This window comes from Phoca vitulina, unplaced genomic scaffold (genome assembly GCF_004348235.1).
Source record: "Phoca vitulina isolate PV1807 unplaced genomic scaffold, GSC_HSeal_1.0 scaffold33, whole genome shotgun sequence".
Lineage (NCBI taxonomy): Eukaryota > Metazoa > Chordata > Mammalia > Carnivora > Phocidae > Phoca > Phoca vitulina.
Window position 1 is genome coordinate 8,464,215 of NW_022589736.1, and position 24,235 is coordinate 8,488,449.

Consider the following 24,235-nt stretch of genomic DNA (forward strand, 5'->3'; position numbering starts at 1 on the left):
TCACTACAGACCTACCCCCATTTTCTCCCTGCCCCCACTTCCCACCCTCTTACAAAGGTTTCCTCACGGGGCACATTTTGGTCTCACTTCCAAGAAGTAGGAGCCTCTTACCTATCAGACCAGGTAAATGGAGAATTTAAATGCAGAGGACTCAGGTTAAGGTTGACCAAGATTAATTATGGACAATGATTCTACAGAGGATCAGGATAGCTACCTTTTTTCCCAGGTGCTGGTACACACGGCAGCCTTGCTTCACCTTTTATGGAGCATGGGAGACCAATTGCAACTGGACCTTCCCTGAAGATGTGTTCAGTGTCTCTTAAGCAGCGAGCCTAGATTATAAACAAACAGTCAGACCACTCACCCACCCACCCACTCCTGCTAGGACAGCTCAGCCTACTGCCCTTGGGGATGAGATCCATTTAAGATTCCTAAATGCATTAGATAACAAACATTCTTCTTTCCTTTAGCACTCTTTTAGGATCCCATACGCTGTAGGAGTCTATCTACTGTATTTTATGCACCAGCAGAACATATTCACTTCCTTCATATTTTTCCAGGCGGCTAACTGGTTTCTCCTATGGTATCTACATCATTCAGTCACAAATAAGAATGGAGGGTCAATGGATGGAAAAAGACTTACATAACCAACACCAGGACTTGAAGAGGGTTTGTTCTTGGATATGTAAGTTCAACATGCTAGTGCTGTGCACGTGAGTAAATGGCAAGGCAAAAGTTGCCCTGGACTCCGTGTTCTGTGCACATTTTAGGGATGATTCTAGCAAGTATATAGGTATAAAGCTGGTAATGAATCCTCAATAATTTTAATGAATTTGTTTCTGCCCCTGCTCCTTCCACAAACAATTTAAGATCTTATAAAGATCTATGCAGTTCAAATGCATTAAATAAATAAATATCTCAAAGTGGGGATATGCATATGAGGATGAAAGTCAGAGTCAAGACAAGTGCTCAGGAACAGACTCCACATTGTCCCACAGCTCAAAGGGCAAAAGGACTGGAGTAGTCCTTGCTGAGTTGAAATTGCAGGAACTCAACCTAAACCCCTTTCCTACCTGTTGAGTGCTCTCGATCATTGCCAGCGCTTCAGCCATTAGCTTCTGGTTTATGCCACAAAGGTTGGCCACCTTTGTCTGGCATCTGTGATGTACGTTCATGCCACATGCTGAAAAGGAGAAAGACACACTGAGCAAGAGCAACAGAACTCACTGAGTGGACTTTGCACAGGACTGTTTTAGGTACGCATATGTTGAGGGACAACTGGCAAAGTTGTCCTGGATGGCCCTGGATGGCCCTGGAGCCATCTTCCCAGCAGAAGGAGACACTGCATTCAAATAAATTAGGGCAGTACTTTTATGATGCCACTATGCATCTACCTCCTCTTCCCAAGACTACATACACAGGCCAGACATTCCTCGATGTGATGCTGGGGAATGACTCCCACTTGAGTAAGAATCAGAGCCTTGCTGATAGGGGAGGAAGGCTGCTGTCAGTATGCATTGACACTGCGCCCCTGCTGAGAGAAAAACATGATTCAGGCCCTCCCTGGAGGGAATGTGCAATGCTGGGATGCAAGGTGATTTACTCTCACTCTGGACTGGAGTCCAAGCATCCCCTTCCCCACATGGACTGCAAGGAGCTTCTCTCCCCTCTGAGTTGAAGCCCAGGGAGCAACCTCAGCCTGCAGAACTGAAATGGAAATGGTGGGGGTGGTCTGTGCCTAGGGGTGGGAGTGGGAGGACAGAAAGTATCCTGGAGACCTCATCCTCACCCTATGGCAGAGCTGGGCTAGTTCAACCAAATGATCTACACAGACCTGTGATTCTGGGGGAATATTCTGATTCATTAGTTCTGAAAATAGCACAATAAAGGTCCACCCTCCACTTACTGTGATCCCGTGAGCTTTCTTGGATTGGGATGTGTGTGCACATGTTCATCTGTATAAAGACAACTACTACTTCATGTTGTTAGTTTAGAATATTAAAATTCTGCTTATGAAACATTGCCATTACACTAAAAAAAAAAATCTAACTTAAGATTTCCAAACTCTGGCTGATAGAATTGTATTCTCAGGTCCTATTTCATTATATCAAGGTCTATTAATAGGGATTATTATAAGGCATTAGGCAGGAAAGGCTATAAAATAATGCACTTTTACCCTCACCTGTTTATTAGCTCATTTGTGTGCAAAGAACTTAGCACAGTGATAGGCATCAATAGGTACTCAACAAATACAGCTTCTATTTCATATTCATCATTTATTCGAATGAGATATGTTTTAAAATATTTAAGTGAAATTTTATCAGGCTTCAGCCTTTAGTTTTAACCAGCTTACTCTTCTCAGAGAATTCATAATAAAACAAAATAAAACAACATTTTCTGTGTAAGTAGAGACCAGTAATTGTCCCGGCATAAATGCAATGATATAACCCAAATCCATTCTAAGTGAAATCTTCTATGTATATCTAAAGTCTTTAATATAGTAACGATGCTGCTGATGAGGGCTCTCCGCCCATCTGAATTTAGCATGACTTGCTGATGCAAGTCACACTGGACTTGTTGATGCAAGTTGCACATTGGGAAGCCCTCAGTTGCATTTATTTACTCATTACCACAAGCCAAAGGGAAGCAGTGAGCAAGGACTGAGTGCGAGGCGTTGGAGAGTTTCACTTTGTTTTTTTAACATGGTAGCTGGATAAGCTTGTCTCGGACACACTTGCGTGAAGGCAGGCCCCATTCCCACTATGATAATGTCATATGTCTCTGTTACTAACCTATTAGGTGATAACTTGATCTCTGTGAGTGCAAACAGTCCCTTTGGATGATGATTTTCATGGGAATTCAAGTGGAGAGAGAAAAGGACAGAGTTAAAATGAAGGGAGGCCCTATTTAGGAAGGTGGCTTAGAAGAGAACAAGACAGAAAGAGCAGGGCCAAGGCAGAGGAACAGAGCCCAAAGAGTAGATTGGAAGGGGAGGTAAAGTCAAGGGCATGGGGGGGGGGGCAAGGACACAGCGATGTCTGCAGGGGTCAGCCTCAAGAGCAGAGGGTGTTGGGGAGGAAAGGGAGGGGAGGAAAGGGGAGAGGAGAGGAGGGGTGAGAGGAGAAGGGCTGCCTGGCGTGCAGGAGGCAAGGGGAGAGAGGGAAAGAGAAGGGATCGGGGAGAAAGAATGTTAGGGGGGATGGAACAGAGCAGGTGTGTGGGCCATGAAACAATGGCAAGGAACGCTTGTGGAGGTTCTAAGCTCAGAGGCATCATCGGGCTGTTGGCACCACTGGGCAGGTGGGGCGCTCAGGCTCTGGGGAAAAGGAATTTGCACTCTGAGGGAGACCATCAGAGGATTCGGGGAACCATTAGAGGGGATCTGATTATTCATGCCTGCTCGTTCAATTCTGAAATAACTTCTTACCTAGGAACTCCTAAAGATAAAGATACTCCATAGAGTACCAGGCCCACCTGTGTGCTCTTGAACAGGTGTAGAGAGCAAGGTGCACAGTGGTCTTCCTAGAGGGATGATTAAGGTGAATTTTCACTGCATGTGGGTTTTGCCGTCAGTAATGGTTTGAAAACCTAACCCTCCCCGTCTCCACTAAGATGCCACTCCAGACTTCACCAGACACATGAGCACAATGGCGATGAGGAAGAGAAGGCTGTTGAAGGTGACCTTCACCTTTATCACTTAAAAGATAAGAATTGCCAAAGATTAAGCCAGTGGCATAAAACAAAATGGAGTGGCCAAGAGAAAAACAAAGTGGCTTCCATATTTAATAATTCGAAACAGAAAGACCTCTGCTGCAGCAGGATGCCTTCCTTTTTGAATGTCTGTCTGGCCCTGCCCCACCCTCACCCCCACTCAGAAGGCAGAAGTGCCTTGCTGGAATCTTCCCTCCCTACTGCCTAATCCTGGCATAAGAGCATCTCAGTTTCTAAAGGTTATTGCCTTAGCAATTTGAGCTTTTAGAGTAAGAAAGTGCTTTTTGCTCTTTCCAGAGCTGAAAACCTCGATGAGGCTCTGTTGCAATGCCAGCCTTTAAGGAGAGATCAGAGGAGGGAACATGATGGTCAGTGCGGGGCTGGGCTTCTTCCTTGGCACACTTTGGGCATCGACCTTCCAGTCTAAGTCACAAATGCCTATGTGCAGGACCATCCATCAGCCAAGTAGATGTGCCGGGCTTACTCCTCAATGGGCTACAGGGGGAATCTTAAGGTGTAAGGGAGAGCGACAGTGGGGGCATAGCTTGAACTGCCAGGGTCAGAAGGGGCAGTCCCAGAACACCAGGAGACAAAGGGCAGGCCCCAGGGAGGGAGGCCAGTCGGGAAAAGTGCCATCTTCCTTTCTCCCCAGCGTGAGGTACAATGACAGGCTGGGAGACTTGACATTGAGCCTGAACAGGTTTGCACTTCTCTGGGATCCCGGGATGATGGTGTTGGGAATGGGAGGAAAAGAGCAGAAGTGGTCTGTTGCCCTGAGAACTTCACATTCATGATCTCAGGGTCATCCGGGCTAGCTGGAGAAGTCAACCCTCTGTACTCCCTCTTCCCCTCGTGCTCTCCATTAAAACTGCAAAGCCACCCTGTAGGGGTTCCGTACCAGGGCCCATGCTCATTTCCCACTGGACTCACCATCACACTTGAGTCCTTGCCTGGCCAGGCCCCACAGCAGGGTCCCACAGTGCTCACAGAAGGTCGGGCTTTTGTAATTGTAGACTTTAAATCTATGCGGCATGTCAATTTTGAACCTCTCCTTGTGGAACTGAAAGAAGGGAGAACGTGTGACCATACGCATGTCCCTGGTTCTCAACCTCTGGTATTTTAGCAGCTGCTCCAGTATAACTAACAGAGCACTACAAACACTGGAATGATGTGTGCTTTAAGCCATAAGCTTTACTTGTCAAGCCTTACAGCCATGGCAAAAGAAGGCAGGCAGCCATTAGCTCTTCCAGGCAAGGGGCATGTATGAGCTAGACACATATCAAGTAACCAGGACTACACTGAGGTATGAGGCATTCCCACAGGGAGGCTAACGTCTTCAGGACGATGGGACTGGGATTATCTAAATGGGATCTGGGTGAACATTGCACTGCCCTTCCTATTTTAGTATACATATTGCCTTTTCTTTTTCAACCTAGAACTAGGACTCTAACCTTTGGAAGATGTTATATAATTCCTCCTCTAGAGGAAACACTACTGTGGGTTTATTAGTATAAAAGCCTAAGTATGAAGCATTTCATAGCTATTACACATGGACTGGAGGGGGTGAGCAGCAGGTAACAGGTCCTGCCAGGTGCTATGGATAAGTATGTCACATGTACTATCTTTTTACACATGTGATATTGCAAATACCCCCTTAAAGGAGCATTTATTAGAATCCCCATTTGCTAAATGAGGAAGTTAAGCACAGGGAGGGCAAGACACTTGTTTAGGTCACACAGCTAGCAAGTGAGCTGGGACATCTATAAGCCTGAAGTCAGAATCAGCCTATCCTCTTTCCGTCATTCCCCTTTCTTCTCTCAAAGTCAATGTGATGAGTTAGGGGATGCGGAGAAGGGAGATGAGAGAGGGATGCTGGTGGTTGATATATTACAGGATTTTTTGTTTTGTTTTGTTTTCCAGAGTTGAAATTCTCTCCTTTAGCCAAACATATCACATGAGCAACAACAGTAACAAAATGATGAAGTTTGATTCCTGGTAAGGATACCAATATTATTGTGTAACATAGAAAGTTTTACTTAAGACTTATAATCTCCACAGAAGTTTTTTATTAAACAGTTTCTTTGGGAATGTGCACAGCAAAGAAGCCTTTTTCATTAACAGTGATATATCTAATATTTCCACCGAGCACGTTGGCCAGCATTGGGTCATTAGAATAGCTGTTTAGAATTGTTTAAACGTTACTCAGAACTTACTTTAGCCATTTTCAACCAAGAAAAAATAATTTTCAGATCTCATTTTGTATAAACATTTCCATACAAATATGAACAATTTATGTCAAGGTCCAGGCTGGAAGACTTCTACCTCAAATCTTGACCCCTAGCTCAAAATAGTTCAAGATAGGTCTGGAAAAGACTATGGATTTGTACTTTCCAATATGATATTCACTTAGCCACATGGGCCAAATGAGTACCTGCAAGGTGGTAAAACAATATGCTATCAGTATAAAGTACATACTGGATTCTGAAGATTTTTTATGAGAAAAATAATGTAAACTATCTCCTTAATTTTTATATGAGACTATCTGAAAATTTAAAATTGCACTTGCGGCTCTCATTCTATTTCCAGGGAACATTAGCCATTGAGGTTAACTGTCATTCTTATAATTAGTGATTTTCCCAGGAAAACTGAAGGCATCAAGTAGAGAGAGCAGGGAGGCAGGCTGGGAGGTGGCAATTTGATTTAAACAAACACAACACTTGTCAGAGAAAGACATATTATACGATCTCACTTATATGTGGAATCCAAAAAACAAAACAAAACAAATCACACCAAACTCACAGAAAAGGATCAGACTTGTGGTTTGCAGAGGTGGGAGGTTAGGAGGAAGGAGAAAGTAGAGAAAGGTGGTCAAAAGGTACTTCTGGCTGTAAGATAAATAAGTCCTAGGGATAGAACGTACAACACGGTGACCACAGCTAACACTGCTGTGTGATATACAGGGAAGGTGTTAAGAGAGTAGATCTTAAGAGTTCTCATCACAAGGAGAAATCTTGTTTTCTCTTTTTATTGGATCTATATAAGATGATGGATGTTAGCGGAACCTATCGTGGTGATCATTGCATAGTATATGTAAGTCAAATCATCATGCTGTATGCCTTAAACTTATATAGTGATATATGCTAATTATTGCTTAATAAAACTGGGGGTAGGGGGAAAGTCTATCACACTGCTCTGGGAGATTGAGATCTGAAATTTTGTCCCAGCCCAGCTACTTATATCATAGGTGATTGACTGCAGACAAACTATAACTTCTTTGAGCCTTAGCAGAGTCACTTTTAATAGGAGATTGTCCCATTCTGACTCTAAATTTTAAAAGAATTCTGCTCTACAAAACCCAACCAATTTGCCTTCTCTGTGCCTACCCCTTGGCTGGAGAAAATCACACACCTGGGCAGGCTGGCCCCTCAAACTCAGGTGGACTTTCCACTGTCCTCAGCAATCCTACTGCTCTTTTTTAACCACCTTGCTTTTCCATCCCGAGATAATTCTCTCACAGATCCTTTCTCCTCAAAGCCACTTGCTGCCTTCTCTTCTTCCTTCCCACAAATCTTCAGATGACACCAAAGGTAAGCTGTCTAAGGGAAGCTCTCTCAACTGCCTGCCCCCAAATCTACAATCTGTGATCATCTGCAACCATCTTCTCCTCCCTTTCTGTTACAATTGATGATCCATCCATCTTTCCATTAGGGACCCATCTTCACATCTGCTTTAGACATCTTTCCCTCTTGCCAAGGGTGAACTTATTCCCCCTTGACTGTTTTGGTTGTCGCTTTCTCTCCAGCTTCATCCATCTCTCCTCTCTCTCTAGCTATGGGAGTATTTCCATCCCTTGGGTTTCACCTCCTTTCAGCAACTGTTCTACTTCAATGAGCTTGATAATATTAGCACATAAATTGTTTCCATGTTATCAACTCTCAGTAACCCTCAGTGTTGGTCAATGAAGCAAACACTTCTACAATTCTCTGAAATTTCTTGGATCAAGGGCTCTGGAGATCTCCATGTGGTTCTCATTTTTCTCAACACCTTAGCTACACTGAACGCAATTGACCCCTTTGCTTTCTGGTTTCTGTAACTTCATGTACTCTTAATATATGAAAAACCCTCTCTGAACTCTTACTGTCAGTCTTTATCACAAACTCCTTCTCTTCTACCTAACATGTAACTTTAGATTCCTTTGGGGAATTTATATATTTGGTCTATTGGCTCCTGTGAATTCCAACTGCATGTAAAATTGTCCACTTGATACCTCCCACTTGGATGTCTACAGGCATCTCTGGCTGGACTTATCAAAAACTGAAATATTAATTTCTCCTCCAGCCTTTCATTGCTATGTTTCTGCCACTTCCCCACTGCTCAAGACAGGAACTTAGGCATCATCTTTATTTCCCTCTCTTTTATTTTCCACTTCCAATCCATTGACAAATCCAGTCATTTCTAACAAGGAAATCACCTGAAAATCTGCTCACTTTGTTCCATTTCCATTGTTACCATATTGGTACAAGCCATCAACCTTCCCCCTTGGGGGGACTTCTGCAGTCACCTCTGGTTTTTATGTTCATACCTCAACCCACAATTTCCCCTACAGCAGTCACCAAGTGGGCTTCCCACTATAGGTCAAATAAAATCCAACCACTTCTCCAGGGTCTAAAAAAAAAAAAAAAAAAAAACCCATCTAATCTAGGTCCTACCAAGTTCCCCGACTTCGTATTCTGTTCACTCTCTTGCCCTTGCTGTTCCAGCTGCATGGTCTCATTTCAGTTCCTAGAACATGCTCTTTCCCCCTTGGGGCCTTTTCTGTCTGGAGGCTGCTTCCTCCTGCTGTTCATCTAGCTGGCTCCTTTCACCCTTAGCTCTCAGCTTAAATGCTCTCCTGGGAGATGCCCTGATCTTCGGTTTAAGTAGGTCACTCAGTTTTTCTCCATCATCACACCTTGTTGGTTATTTAATATAAATGGAAACAATACATTGTTGTTCGTTAATTATGTGTTTCCCTAATTTTACAGTAAGGTCTATAAAGGCAAAACCAGGTCTATATTGTGCTCCGCTGTGCATTGTACATAGCATAGTATCTTCCATGTATTAGAAACACACTAAATATGGGCTAACATCTAACCTGTCCCCATGCCATGTACCTTAAAGTTCATTATGAAAGAAACACTTGCCTCCCAACATAAGAATTATACTTCTGTTACATCTCATACTAACCTTGTAAATGCTTACATCTGCATTTTGTCACCATTTGCCTCTATTCCTTAACTGTCACTTCTAGCTATAGATGCCACAAGAGTGGTTTTCATATAATTGACCAAAACTATCTTTTCTGGGCACTTTCTATCATGCCTTTCTGGAAAAGGTAGAGTCATCGATAGTCTTATTTTGCTTTTCGTATGTATCCCCTAGTTTTGGATCTCAGTAATAATCATTATTGAAGAGGAAAGGGTTTTCAGGGAGATTGATGTTCATTGATAAGCTTAAGGATTCAAGCTCAAGCAATACTAAAAAGAATTAGTGGGCTTCCAAATTTAATGTTAGGATAAAATTATCATATTCCAGACAGAAAGAGGAACCTGAACACATACCATGGTTTCTCGGCTATTGATAGCTGATCCTGTGCACTTAGCTATAACTTTATCGATACACTTCTTGTGAATTGCTGCATTACACTCTGAAAAGAAATTATTGCAGTTAAGATTTTCAGAAGTTAAGGAACAACAAAATAAGAAGAATGACAATAATACAACAGAAATCCTTCTTACTTACGTCGACACTGGTAGCCTTGTTTGTTCAGACCCCTGCAATAAAGCACATGTCTGACTTACTTGGATGTTTGAGTCAACAGCAGCACCATAAACATTACAACAAAATCTCATAGCTTCCTACTATCACAGGGCATTCACTGATCAGCGGCTCTGGTCTGTCACTGGACAAAAGTGTTAACATGTATTGTTCTTCTTTGTTTTTTTATTTTAAACTGCTTTGTTAAAAGTCTCATAAATAAATGAGGCACTGTTGTTTCTCCTCTCATTTGTGTCTTTTCCAAACAAACATGTAGAGATGAAAATACCTGACTGAAAATGCGTCACAGGCTCCTAGCAGCAAATTTCCATGTCCTACACTTAAAAATTCATTGTCTCTCTAAGCTCAAGATAGATGAGCAAAGACATCTGTACAATGTGTTGTTTCCTCTTTCTGAGTATCTGAGAATATTTGCAACTACTAAATTCTGAAGCTTAAGACCCATTCCTGAGTAACACTCACTATTAGTAAGGAAGGCAATTCTAATCAGTCAATGAAAACAGTTGGTGGAAATCCATCAAAAGTCTATTTGACCTTTGGATACCCTAGTTAGACTGGGGTTGTGAGTTGATGGATTCTGAAGTAGCCCAAAGAAAAGAACAACCCCATCAAGAGGCAAGGAGGCTGAGAGTGGGGACAGGAGTCATTTCAAGTCTCTGCAGTCCCATCTCCTTTGCTATGTGCTTACTGAGGCTTGAACCGATTTCTGTCTGAGGGCTGCTAAGACGCCCAAGAGCCCTGTAAACATCTAAACCCATTAACTCCAATGCAAAAGTGTTGCCTTTTGCACACATTAGTACCAGCACAGTTGGGCTATCAAGGTGGTAGAAGTTTCAACTGTAAAACTGTGCCAACAGTAAAGATGTTTCCCTCTTCTGTCCTTCCCTCTTACCCCCAGTGGCCCCCATTTAATCAGAAGCTAAAGTTCTTGAAAACTTTTTCTGCTAGAACTGGCTTCCTTGCTCTATAGGAGTCACATTAGGAAAATATTGCATGGAATCACACTCTTTAAGCCTCATCCTTCCATGCAGTGCTTATGCCAGCACACTCCCCTGAGGCGGAGCATGCCAGGCCTGACAGGTTGAGAGGATCTGACAAAATGCATAAGCTGAAGCTTGGAGTGAAATGCCAAGTTACCGTACCAGACAAACTCATGGCAGACAGAGCAAAATGTGGGTTGTGGGAAAAAGGTGGCGGTGAACTCATGGCACTTGACATGGTGGACTTTGGCCTGTTTGATGGCTCCTCGGCGGTGATGCAAAGCAAAGAAGCCTTCAGTCTCAAATTCACTCATGTCCTTTGTGTCTGCAGGAACAGGACAAGGGACAAAGTGGGTGGACGGGGTGGGGAAATGGGGAAAGGATGGAGACAGACAAGTAATTAGGCAAGCATTGAAACCAGTAAAATCCCAAGTACTTATTAAGGTTGGTATAGCACTAGGTTTCTTTCTTTAATTCTGTAATACAGAATTATCATTCGGTGTATTACTATACAGTTGAAACAATGAGATTGGATTACTGGCTCAATCCCTCACTCCTCTTTGACTATGCTGAACTATTCTCTTTCAGTTTTTAAAACCAGAGGTCGGAACTTTCAAAGTATTTATCAACCTCTCCTCTTCACTGTCAATGATGAGTCAGCCAGAAAAAGCAGGAAGTGGTAAATACTTTTCTGCCTGTAATTCTAGAGAATAATGTGGTTACTGAGAGCAATTTAGAAACAGCATTTTTTAAAATTTCCCAGGATGCTTTATGTCTAGTTGTTTATGGGCAGGGTCCAGTAGACTGAGGGGAGCTGACCAGACTGTGTGAGGGTGAAAGAACTTTGGAAAGTTGTTTATGCTCTGGTTCCTGATGTCCATAGTAATCAGGTGCACCAGCTGTAGATGTATAGACTACACCAGTCAGTGTGGAAAAAGCCAGAAATTAATAGATGACTGCAATTGTTTTTTAATGTCTAGGTAATCCTGGATGTTATCTAGTCATCTACATCAAATCATCACATTCACATTTCTTCAGTTCACTCTGGGCTCAGGCTATTGGTGAAGGTACTGTGATAGTCACTGTCCACGGTACCCCATGCCCAGATAACATCTTTCTAAAAGGCTGGTAGAATTCTGAGAATACTAATGATTCCCTGGCTGAAGACCAGACCCAAAGAAAACACACGAAAGCAAGGCAGTCATGGCTCAAAAGCGTGATGACAACTCCAGCATGCAAGAGAGAATAAAATGGTAAACAAGAAATAAATATAAAAAATAATTATCATTACTAAAATAAGGATAATTTAGTGATTGTAACTTCTAATATAATTTTTTAAATAGCTTGAAAGTATCTTAGATTATTTATATTTCTTATATTTTTACAAGCATAAAAAAATGGAGATTCAGCAAGAATAGGAGGCTCATATTTCACAAATATAAAGAGTTAGCAATATTTAAACTAAATTACTTCCATCCTGGATAAGCAGTGGCAGTGGTATGACAACACACTTGAGACAAATGTCCCTGCCAAGGTACTTTATTTTCCATACCCTTAATAGTGGCCAGACTAGAAACACATTGTTCCCGCAGGAACTCATCCAAGTCCCAGGCCTCATTTTATGACTAATGTTTTCTCTACAGTGGTCCACAGGTCTGTTCTATGGCAACTCCAAACTCTTAGATAGAGAGCCTTCGGAATAACTCTAAAAAGTTCCACAGATGAGACACAATACTTTGCCTAATACTTTAAGGCTAGGTAATGTAGGTCTTTTTATATAGAACTAAGCTAGAAATAAATTAGGGTTAGTGAATGAGGGGTTAAATTCAGGGTCACTGAGGCAATTGCTGTTTTCTGCAAGTTCTGGTATAAGCAGATCTATTTACAACTTGTGACTGGTGTAGTAGGTGGTTTGTCAGTAAGATTTGACTCATTTCTATTTTGGTCCATATGAAATGAAATATAAAATTACTTCTAAATTCAGGCAATAGAAGTGAATTATTCTGGGAACCCTAATCGTATTACTGTAAAAATATATATATATATCGTCTGAGCATTAAATTATAATACTGTAAATTTTTTAAAATGTTAGAAAGTGCTAGAAATACATTTATCCCCTTGGGCCTTCCTTTGATTTTTCTTTATCCTCTAACCACTTTGATCATTACAGGAGAGCAACTATATAAAAACTCAGAATTTCTTGAATTCTTCTGGTATTTACTATGTTTTTTTTTTCTGAAGTAATTTGCTCCTATGTTTATTGGCTTGAAAAGTTTATTGGTTTTTGTATGTTTGGTTATTTCTTTTATAGTAATGGCTCCTAATCTATTTATTTAGCCTAACCTATCACTTGTTTGTAATCAGTCAACCACAGATGTTTCCTGGGCAGCTCTGAGCAAACTGCTATGCTGAATGTTCTAAAGAAATATGAGATGTTATCCCTAACTTCTGAGTGGCTAACAGTCAAGTCAGGGAGACATGGCACTCACACAAAGAACAGTATGTGATGGTTTGGAATAGACATGTGATATGTACACCCATATATTTAGGAGGTAGTAAAAGGAATTACAAAAGAGACCATGAAGCAGCAGCTAAAAAATTAAGAGAAAAACTTAAATAGTATCACATTGGGTAAGGCAAGAAAGAATGGGTTTTTCAGCATTGGTATAGAGATGTCAAGGGAACTGGAGGCTAAGAAAGAGAAATTTGTTTTGAGGAATAATACTCTTGAAGAAAGCAACTTAGCGGATTGGTCAAAATATAAGCCAGACTCTTAGGGTAAAAAAAAAAAAAAGTTTCCAGACTGGACAAGATGGCTTAATTCAGTATGTCTTGGCAATGAAACCAAAGAGAGAAGGAAACATTGAAGATGCTACAGAGCTTATGGTACGTAGCTGCTAGGAATTTGAGGCAGGAGACCAAGAAAGGGAGGGACTGTCTCGAGGCAAAAGAGCAGGAATCAAGTGTAGGGAGCAGCAGTTATCTCTAAAGTACAGAGACAGACAGAAGACAGAGTCGTTCCCAGTTAAACTGGGGGCAAGGCCAAACTCCAGAAGTGAGAGAAGAATGAGATACCCTTAGAGACTGAGTAGTGTGGGAATTTCTGGAATAGCCACTGTATGGGAATCAAAAGAAAATAAAAGGAATTTCTAAATACCAGGGTGAGTCTAACTAAATAGTTCAATGAACATTTATTAAGTACCTCCTGTGTACCTAGCATGCAACCTGGTGCTGGAGTTAAAGAGACAAATAAGATGTGGTTCAGCCATTGCTTTCCAGCAAGAAATTATTGTAGTAAAAGTCAGAACAGAAATATTCACAGGATGCTATGTGACAGAGGTAAGGAAACTACACCAGTTAAGGCAGGTATAGATAGGTGGAGGCAAGAAAAAGAGAAAAGTTGGACAAGAAAGGTACTAAAAGGTGATTTCTGGGCTGGGTTCTGAAGAATAAATAACTTCTACCAATGTATGGGAGAAGGTATGGTGGGGAAAACAAAAGATGTTCTCTCTAGATGAAGAGAATGTACAAGGGTACATTCAGATAAGGTCTCTGAGAATGTATGTACTGCCGGAGTGTGGAATATGAAGCAGAAAACATCAGTGGTCACACACAGAAGATGTGTAGGTATCAGGTCAGTCTGAATATTTCCTGTAGATAATTTGCAAACACTGAAAGGCTGTAGGCAGGGGCAAAGGGAGGAACAGAAGCATGGCATATTCAGAACGGAGTTTATATAGTTTATTCTGGCAGTCATGTAGGAGAATCATTGGGATTTGGCAAGAGGCAATGATGATGAAAGGCAGGGGAAAAACTGAAAAATCCTAAGGAGACAACATGGGCAGAAACTGTTGGATTAATGTGGGAGGTCAAGAAAAGGGAGGCTATGAAAGTTAATTCCAGGTTTCTGGGTGGATGGAGTAATAATTAACTGAGATAGTGAGTACAAAAGGAATAGATTACTGGTGAAAATGTGAGTGTAACCTTGGACATATTGAATTTAAAGTAATGTAGGAAATCTACTTGGAGAAATCCACTAAGGGGTTAAGTATATGAGTCTAAAACATCAGAACATTATCTACCAGCAACAGTTTGTAATGGACTCAGCTGCATGGCTTTTTCTAGGAAAGCCTTGGAGAAGGAGAGGGAAGAATGCAAGGTTTGGAGATCAGAACATTTTTTGGCAGAAGAGGGCACTCATGATAGCAGAGTGCTGGAAAGGGCTATGGACTTCAGGCAAAGTACGGAGTCAAGGCCAGATGTGGGCTAACAAAAGGTGTAAAGAGAGAAACCAGATTAGGGTAGATTCCTGTAGCTAGTGGGTGAGGGAGAGGACAGAATTGACAGGGGAGGAGGATGAGCTCTGAGAGAGAAAGGTCTGACTCTGAGTCCTCAACAGTAGAGAATTCCAAGTGACAACCTGTGGTGTCACTGCAGGTTTTTGAATGGATAAGGAAAAGTGTAGGAAGGTGTCAAAATATGAGGTGGGAGTGAACACTAAAGCTACCAAGAATGATGGTAGGAGAGCAGGGGAAGAAGATAAACTAATCTACTACAGAAATCACAGAATGAGGATTTCGAAAGAGAGAATGGAGTGATTTGTGTGTGGAGAGCAATAGCCATTTACTTCCCTGTAGAGTAGAAAAATACTGATGTTTCCATAAAAGAAGGGTACAGGAGACATGACATTATTGTAAACGTTATCCAAGACTGAATCCTGTATCTTCCCCAATTGCTTTCTCTTCCCATATCTCCCATCCCTACCACTCCTATTATCATTTTCCTAGTCCAACTATTTTAAGGAACATCATCAACATTTTTTCCCTTCATTCAATTTTCATTTTTAAAGAAATATAAAGTACTTCAACTATGTACTCATAATGGGCATACCCTTTCATCTACACTGCCATGAAATCTGATTTTCTTTTGGGCTCTTTCTTTTATTTCATTCCTATAACCATGCCCCAAGACCAGGTTCTCATCACTTCTCCATTGCAAAAATGAAATTTTATAGGCTCTCTCTATATCCAGTCTATTTCCCTTTCCAGATCTGTCCCACATTCCTTCAGAAGCAATTTCCCCCAAAGACTACTTCCATCCATCATAATGTGACTCCTTGTTCCTAGGTCTACACCCTCCTCTTGCCTGGTTTCCAGGTCCTCCAAGATCTGTCTTAGATTCTTCATTCTGGTTTTAGCAGGGGCCCTCTGATCTGCCTAGACTGGTCTTCTCACAGTTTTGCATCCATTTATATTTTTGCTCAAATCTTCATGTTTTCCTCCTAGAAAGCTATCCCTCTTGTCTGCAAATTCAACTCTGCCTATCCTTCAATGTCCACTCTATGGAATTTTCTGGAATGAAGGCAACTCATACTGTTCTCTTGGTTAATCAGTATTTATGTGCTTTGGAACTAAATTCTTCTCCAATTGTTTAGTCTGTACTACTTCTCCAATCTAGGCTTAAGTTCTTGAGTATGAGAACTCATGTCTTGGTTTTCTGAATCCTTCTGAAAACTATTTCTTATATATAATAATATTCTTAAAATAGAATGATATCCTATACTTCTTGTCATCAATAAAGAATTTTCTATTTGGGCTAGTCCACAATATTGTTTGTTAAAAATTAGAGCTTTTAGATACATAAAAACTTAGAAATGGAGTCTCAATTTGCGTCTAGATACAAAAGATTTTAAACATGACAAAATTCTATCCTTAAACAAAAAAACTTTCTTGGATTTGTGTAATTTCTGTCTGTGAAATATCATTGTTTTCGCGCCACCTGAATGTTCTCTCTCATTCTAAGAGAAAATTTAAGTTTTGAAGCAATAGGATAAATATCCATGAAATTGTTTCTCAAAGCAGTGGTCTTTAAACCATTTACCCAAAACACTTGGCATTCTCATGGACAATTTCCTTCAATTTACATTAGATCATGTTTTGAACTAAAAGAACATAATTCCTCTTCCTGAGGGAATTAAACACTACTGACATTATCATTTAGGGCAGTACTTTCTCTTACTATGCAAGCCTGGTTACCCAGCTCCTACAACCATATGCTACCATTTGGCCAACTCAGAAGTAGTACAATGCTGGGGCGCCTGGGTGGCTCAGTTGATTATGCGTCTGCCTTCAGCTCAGGTCATGATCCCAGGGTCTGGGGATCGAACCCCTTGTTGGGCTCCCTGCTCAGTGGGGAGCCTGCTTCTCCCTCTCCCTCTGCTGCTCCCCCTGCTTGTGCACTTTCTCTCTCAAACAAATAAATAAAATCTTAAAAAAATGGTACAATGCCATGTTCTATGTATCTAGAGCCTCCACGAGATAAAAGAAAAGTTCAGATTGTACTGCTGCCTCTTTAGGGATCCTTTTCTTCTTCTTAAAAAAATCTTTATTATGGGAATTTTTAAATCCATACAAAAGCTGAGCAAATACTGTAATCAATTTCCCAGTACCGATCATCCAGCTTCAATAATGACCAGTCCATGGCTACTATTTTCCAATACATGCTATCTGTTACCCACACCCACATACCAACGGGTTATTTTGAAGTAAATGCCTGGTGTTATGTTATCTATAAACATTTTAGTATGTGTCTTAAAGATGAGGACCCATTTTAGGAAACAGAACCACAGTACCATCATCACACCTAGAAAATTAATAACAATGCCTCCACATCACCAAATACCTGGTGAGGGTTCAAGTTTCCCTGATAATCTCATAATATGTTTTTTTTTTTTCAACGTACTTGTTTGAATCTGGACTCAAGGACACTGGATATATTGATCCCAAACCCAGAAAGCACCATAAATCTCTAAACTAAAACTTGTTTCTTGGTAGTAAAACTAATTTAGGAAAAAATAAAATCAGTTTGTGATCAGTAAGTACACATATCCATCCTGAGGCTTAGGATTTTAGGAGCAGCAACATTTGATTTGTTTGTATAGCACTCTGATGATACAGTACAAATGCAATAGGAGGAACGGACAGGCTGTCACAGGTACCAAGCGCCCTGCTCATAAGTGTCACCTCTGTGATCCATGTCTGTGCGTGACGTGCAAATGACCCTCTTTCGCGATGCATGTTCTCCTGCCTGTTCCTAAAAGGATTTGAGGTGACTAACATGCAGCCTTATTATTTTGCTATGAGCATTATGAAAAATACTTACTGGTTTCCTATTCATTTTGTATTTTACTGATACTGTGGTCGCTTGTTTTATCACTCACAGTGACATATAAACAGAGCCTTTTGTATTTATGTTACATTTCCAAACTAAAATACAGACAGACTCTGAAAGCCCTGGGTACGTGAGTTCACACTATTTAGAAACTAATGCTAGAAACATTGTATATTTCTACGTTTATCTGGCCCAGATAGTACATTTTCAACTAATATTTGAGCACCACTGAAAACTTTTGAGAAAACTTCCTGTGTTTCCTTTGCTCCTAATTATTTTCTCTGCTATTGCAAGAGTCAAATAGATTGTACACGAGGAGAAAGGACATGCCCTCCTCACTCCCAAACAAGACAAAATGTTACTTACCACTCATTTCCAGAAAGTATCTTGCATTCATTAGCATTCGGCCTTGAGGTTTCAGCTCTAACTGATTAAGAAAAAAAAAAAAAAAAAGAAATATCAGCAGAACGTGAAACAAGCGCTAAGTTTAATGACATAGTAACTGACAAGTATGGTGACAGCAGATTTCCAATGTAGAGCCCAAGACTGCCGCCTCCTTACATTTCACTCATAACGGTTATCATCAGAACATCCATGAATACAACCTTCCTTTTATTAAAACACCTCAGCAACTCATTAATTTTACTTGGACATCAAAATTTCTGTGAGGAAGAAACAAAATCCTAAAATAGTTTCTGTTTGATATCCTTGCTGCTTCTCATCTACATGGTTGTTAGTAGGGCAGATTCTGGTCTTCACCACGACAAAAGAATCACGGACACTGGGACCAGCTAACTGCAGGGAACAGTAGGCCTTCTGAAAGGAAAGATGGATCCTGCTTTGAGGGTGCCTACCCACATGCCTCTAGGTTAACCAGGGTATGAAGTGGGAGCAGTGTTTTCCTTTCATAAGGAGAGACTGTTTCCTTGGGAAAGTGCTGGATAATCCACCAAGGGAAATTTTGATTAGATTAGTCCAAGAATGGATAAAAATACATATTTCAGTATCATTACATAGAAGAGACCAGAACAGTATCACTGAAGGGATGATGCAGGATATCATGTGATGTGACATGGGGGAAAATGACAAATCCAAGATAACTTGACTACTATTGCTAACATATTAAACCATAGCACTAGAGCACTAGTATACTCAAAAGAATCAGAAGGTGAATTGAAGGTCATTATTGATCATTACACCCATGGGTTAATGAGAATAACTGAGAAATAGTAAGAAATGTCTGGTTGAACCCAGGACCAAATTTGAATTGTGGTTAAATAATTTACTGATTGTATGACATTGTGCATGTCACTAAGCCTTTCAGGATCTCTGCAAAGCTGACATAATAGCGTCAAAGCATCACAACTATTAGAATTTTATGATAACATAAGCATTTACTGCTTGGTCAACTATAAATCCTCATGCTAGCTTAAACAGATCAATGAGAAGAGAAGTGCTTTTAACATCAAGTATATACACCTTGTTCTCTGGTTTATGGAATAAGTAATAAAGATGGGGACAAAAAGGGAACTAGAAGAGCAAGAAATAAGGGGCTCATTCCCAAGTGAAGTGGGGAAAATTGGTACTAGATGACCACAAAGTTATCAATATTCGGGACTTAGTGGTGATGGACGAAACTGAACCAGTTAGCTGCTGGAAAAACAGTATCCATAGGAAATCACACTGCATCATGCTTTTGAGAGTGAACAAGAGGTAATCATATGAACAATCGAATCCTTGGGAAAGCAGAAGGCAAGTCTCAGTGTGGTGTGTAGAAACTGGATGGAGGAGGGGGGAAAGATGGCGGAAGAGTAGGGGACCCTATTTCAACTGGTCCCTGGAATTGAGCTGGATATCTACCAGACCACTCTGAGCACCCACGAAACCAGCCTGAGATGTAAGAAGATCTGGATCTCTACAAACAGAATATCGCAGGCGGTTGGTTGTGAGGTACTAAGCGGAGAGCCGTGATCCTGCGGGCAGATATAGGAGAATAAACGGCAGCGGGAGGGTGCCTGGCTGTGGGGATCCTACACCGCCGGTGAGTGACAGCCTCGCGCGCTGCGGACGGGGCACAGACTCGCAGACCGGTAGCGTCGGGAAAGGACTTTAGGGCAGCCCCCGGGGTGGAAAACCAGACCAGTGGGGTCATGGGCACGAGAACCACAGGCCCCCCGGACAGAAACCCGGAGCAACGGTCGCGCGCACGCGAACTGCAGCCTCCGAGATGGAAACCCGGTGCGCCGGGGTCGTGCTGGTGAACTACAGCCCCCGGGGGTGGAAACCCCAAGCGGCAGAGTCGCGCGCGCGCGAGTTGGGAGCAGCTGGCGGTTTTAGAAGCACAAAGGGCAGAGACGTGCCCGACCTGGAGGCAGGACTGGGAGCGCTGCGGAGGGGCGCACAACCCAGGACGCTGCAGTTTATAGCAGCACGGACAGAAACGGAAACAGTGTGGCCTGGAGAGCTCACTGAAGAACAGACTGCGGTCTCTCTGCTCTGAGGCAGAGGGTTGGAAACGGTCTCTTCTGCTCTGACTCGAGGAAGAGACGCGGAAAGCTGCCAGGGAAAGCCACCAGAGAACAAAAGCCCCAAAGACTGATTCCCACTGAGCCCATCCCCCGCCACAGGGGGGCAGGGCAACTCCGCCCAAACAGGGTTGCCTGAGTAACAGCGCGGCAGGCCCCTCCCGCAGAAGACAGGCTGGGAGAACAAGAGGCCAGCAACCCTAAGGTCCCAAGAAAACAGGTGCATCTTGCTTGGGTTCTGGTCAATAATTTGGACTCTATACGTTCCCTCAAACACCCATCAACAGAATGACTAGGAGGAGGAGCCCCCAAAACAGAAAAGACTCAGAGATTATGACTTATGCTGCAGATTTACAAATGGATGCAGATATAACCAAGATGTCGGAGATGGAATTCAGGCTAGCAACTGTGAGGACAATGGCTAGAATGAAGAAATCAATTAATGGCAACATAGAGTCTCTAAGGGCAGAAATAAAAGGGGAATTGGCAGAACTTAAAAATGCTATCAATGAGATCCAATCCAATTTAGATAATCTAACAGCTAGGGTAACTGAGACAGAAGAGAGAATAAACGATCTGGAATACAGTATAATAGATAAAAAGGGAAAAGAGGAGGCGAGGGAAAAACAACTCAGAATCCATGAAAATAGAATCAGAGAAATAAGTGACACCATGAGGCGTTCCAATGTCAGAATCATTGGAATCCCGGAGGGAGTGGAGAGAGAGAGAGGGCTAGAAGATGTATTTGAGCAAATCGTAGCTGAGAACTTCCCTAATCTGGGGAATGAAACAAACATTCGAGTCCTAGAGGCAGAGAGGACCCCTCCTAAGATCAAGGAAAACAGGCCAACACCCCGGCATGTAATAGTAAAACTTGCAAATCTTAGAACCAAGGAAACCATCTTAAGGGCAGTTAGGGGGAAGAGATTCCTTACATACAGAGGGAGGAACATCAGAATAATGTCAGACCTATCCACAGAGACCTGGCAAGCCAGAAAGGCCTGGCAAGACATATTCAGGGTACTAAATGAGAAGAACATGCAGCCAAGAATACTTTATCCAGCAAGGCTGTCATTTAGAATGGATGGAGAGATGCAGAGCTTCCACAACCGGCAGAAACTGAAAGAATATGTGACCACTAAGCCGGCCCTGCAAGAAATATTAAGGGGGGTTCTATAAAAGGAGAAAGACCCCAAGAGTGCTCTACAACAGAAATTTACAGGGACAATCTATAAAAACAACGTCTTCACGGGCAACATGATGACAATTAATTCATATCTTTCAATAATCACTCTCAACGTGAATGGCCTAAACGCTCCCATAAAACGGCACAGGGTTGCAGACTGGATAAAAAAGACAGGACCCATCCATATGCTGTCTACAAGAGACTCATTTTGAACCTAAAGATACATCCAGACTGAAAGTGAAGGGATGGAGATCTATCTTCCATGCCAGCGGACCTCAAAAGAAAGCTGGGGTAGCAATTCTTATATCAGACAAATTAGATTTTAAACTAAAGTCTGTAATTAGAGACACAGAAGGACACTATATCATTCTTAAAGGGTCTATCCAACAAGAAGATCTAACAATTGTGAATATCTATGCCCCCAACATGGGAGCAGCCATCTACATAAGCCAACTGTTAACCAAAATAAAGAGTCATATTGATAACAATACGTTAATTGTAGGAGACCTCAATACTCCACTCTCAGCAATGGACAGATCATCTAAGCAGAAAATCAACAAGGAAACAAGAGCTTTGAATGATACATTGGACCAGATGGACCTCATAGATATTTACAGAACATTCCACCCTAAAACAACAGAATACTCATTCTTCTTGAGCACGCGTGGAACCTTCTCCAGAATAGACCACATACTGGGTCACAAATCAGGTCTCAACCAATACCAAAAGATTGAGATTATTCCCTGCATATTCTCAGACCACAATGCTCTAAAACTGGAACTCAATCACAAGAAAAAATTTGGCAGAAATTCAAACACTTGGAAGCTAAAGACCACTCTGCTCAAGAATGTTTGGGTCAACCAAGAAATCAAAGAAGAACTTAAACAATTCATGGAAATCAATAAGAACGAAAACACATCGGTCCAAAACCTCTGGGATACTGCAAAGGCGGTCCGAAGGGGGAAATACATAGCCATCCAAGCCTCACTCAAAAAAATAGAAAAATCCCGAATTCACCAACTAACTCTACACCTTAAAGACTAGAGAAAAAGCAACAAACGATGCCTAAGCCATGCATTAGAAGAGAAATAATTAAAATTAGAGCAGAAATCAATGAATTAGAAACCAGAAACAAAGTAGATCATATCAATGAAACTAGAAGTTGGTTCTTTGAAAGAATTAATAAGATTGAGGGCGGAGCAAGATGGCGGAGGAGTAGGAGACCTGGATTTCGTCTCCTCTCAGGAATTCAGCTGGATAGGGATCAAACCATTCTGAACACCTACAAACTCAACAGGAGATCAAAGAAAAGAAGAGCAACAACTCTCTGAACAGAAAAGCGACCACTTTCTGGAAGGTAGGACGTGCGGAGAAGTGAATCCGAGGCGATATTCGGGAGGATAGACGGCGGGGGAGGGGCCTCCGTCGGCCGCTTCTGGCAAGTGACAGAGCCACGGAGCACAAAATCGGAACTTTTAGAAGTCTGCTCCGCTGAGGGACGTCACTCTGGTGGCGAAGTGGGGGGTGGAACCCTCGCGGGACAGTGTGGTCTCAGGACCCTCGGGGTCACAGAAAGACCGGGGGTGCCTGAGTGCGGCAGAGCTCCCAGGTATCGGAGCAGGGAAGCCGGCTGCAGAGACGGAGCCCAGGCGCGGGCTCTCAGCTTGGGGTTGCTATAGACCGTGATCCGCGGCACAGTCAGGCCACTGCTCCTCCAGCAGGGACCCAACAAGCGGCAGATCCGGGGAGACTCACCTTCTTCCCCCGGGAGGAGAGGTGCGGGAGTGCACCGCGGGGATCTGCTGGGTTTGGAGACTCCACCCGGGGTCGGGTGCCAGATAGAAAGGCGCGGTCACAGGCCGGGTGAGCGCGGAGTGCGGCCGGAGACCGGGGAGACGGGAGTGACTGACGGCTTTTCTCTGGGGGCTCGCTGAGCAGTGGGACCCCGAGTTCTCGGCTCCGCCGGGGCGGAGACTGGGAGGCCGCCATTTTCACTCTCCGCCTCCAAAGGTGTACGGAAAGCTTGCAGGGAACAAGAGCTCCGGAGAGCAAACCCGAGCAGATTACTTAGACCGGACCGGCAAGGGCGGGGCAATTTTGCCTCCGGCAAAGACATTTGGGAACCACGGCAACAGGCCCCTCCCCCAGAAGATCAGCGAGAACAGCCAGCCAAGACCAAGTTTACCGATCAATGAGAACGGCAGAACTCCAGCGCTAGGGGAATACTGCACATAGAATTCATGGCTTTTTTACCATGATTCTGTAGTCTTTCAAAGTTAATTATTTTTTTTAACTGTCTTTTTTTCTTTTTTCCTTTTTTCTTTTTTTTTGAATTTTTCTTTTTCCCTTTTTCAACCAACATCTTATCAATCCCTTTTTAAAAAAAAAACATTTTTATTTTTCATTTTTAAAGTCATATTCTATCCCTTCATAGTAGTTACCCGTATTTTTGGCATATATATATAAGTTGTTCTCTCTTTAAAATCTTGAGATAGTTTCTTCTAACAGATCAAAATATACTCTAAATCTCTAGTGTATTGTTTTTTTCTACTCCCCTGCCTGATCACATTCTCTCCCTTTTTTCTTTCTTTTTTTTTTTTTTTAATCCTCTTCTTTCCTTTTTCAAACAACTTATCAAATCCTTTTTTAAAATTTTTTATAATTTCCATCTTTACAGTCATATTCCATCCCTTCATCATATCAACCCTTATTTTTGTACATATATAAGTTTTTCTTTCTTTAAAATTTTGGGAGGGACTTTCTTTTAACAGACCAAAATACACCCAAAATCTAGTGTGTGGCACTGATCTATAATCCAGCCTGATCATATTTGATCACATTCTGTT

The 24,235-nt window shown here is 42.1% G+C and overlaps 1 protein-coding gene across 1 annotated transcript in view; it reads right to left on the minus strand.

Moving 5' to 3' along the window:
• Nucleotides 1-24,235, minus strand: part of PRKCQ (protein kinase C theta) — a 189,108-nt gene that overhangs the window by 102,175 nt on the left and 62,698 nt on the right. The window contains exons 4-10 of the mRNA XM_032425911.1: nucleotides 18,045-18,105; nucleotides 10,671-10,833; nucleotides 9,493-9,524; nucleotides 9,312-9,397; nucleotides 4,642-4,771; nucleotides 1,074-1,183; nucleotides 215-332 (exon numbers count right to left, since the gene is read on the minus strand). Of these exons, the coding sequence (XP_032281802.1) occupies nucleotides 215-332; nucleotides 1,074-1,183; nucleotides 4,642-4,771; nucleotides 9,312-9,397; nucleotides 9,493-9,524; nucleotides 10,671-10,833; nucleotides 18,045-18,105 (700 nt within the window). The remainder of the gene's footprint in view (nucleotides 1-214; nucleotides 333-1,073; nucleotides 1,184-4,641; nucleotides 4,772-9,311; nucleotides 9,398-9,492; nucleotides 9,525-10,670; nucleotides 10,834-18,044; nucleotides 18,106-24,235) is intronic.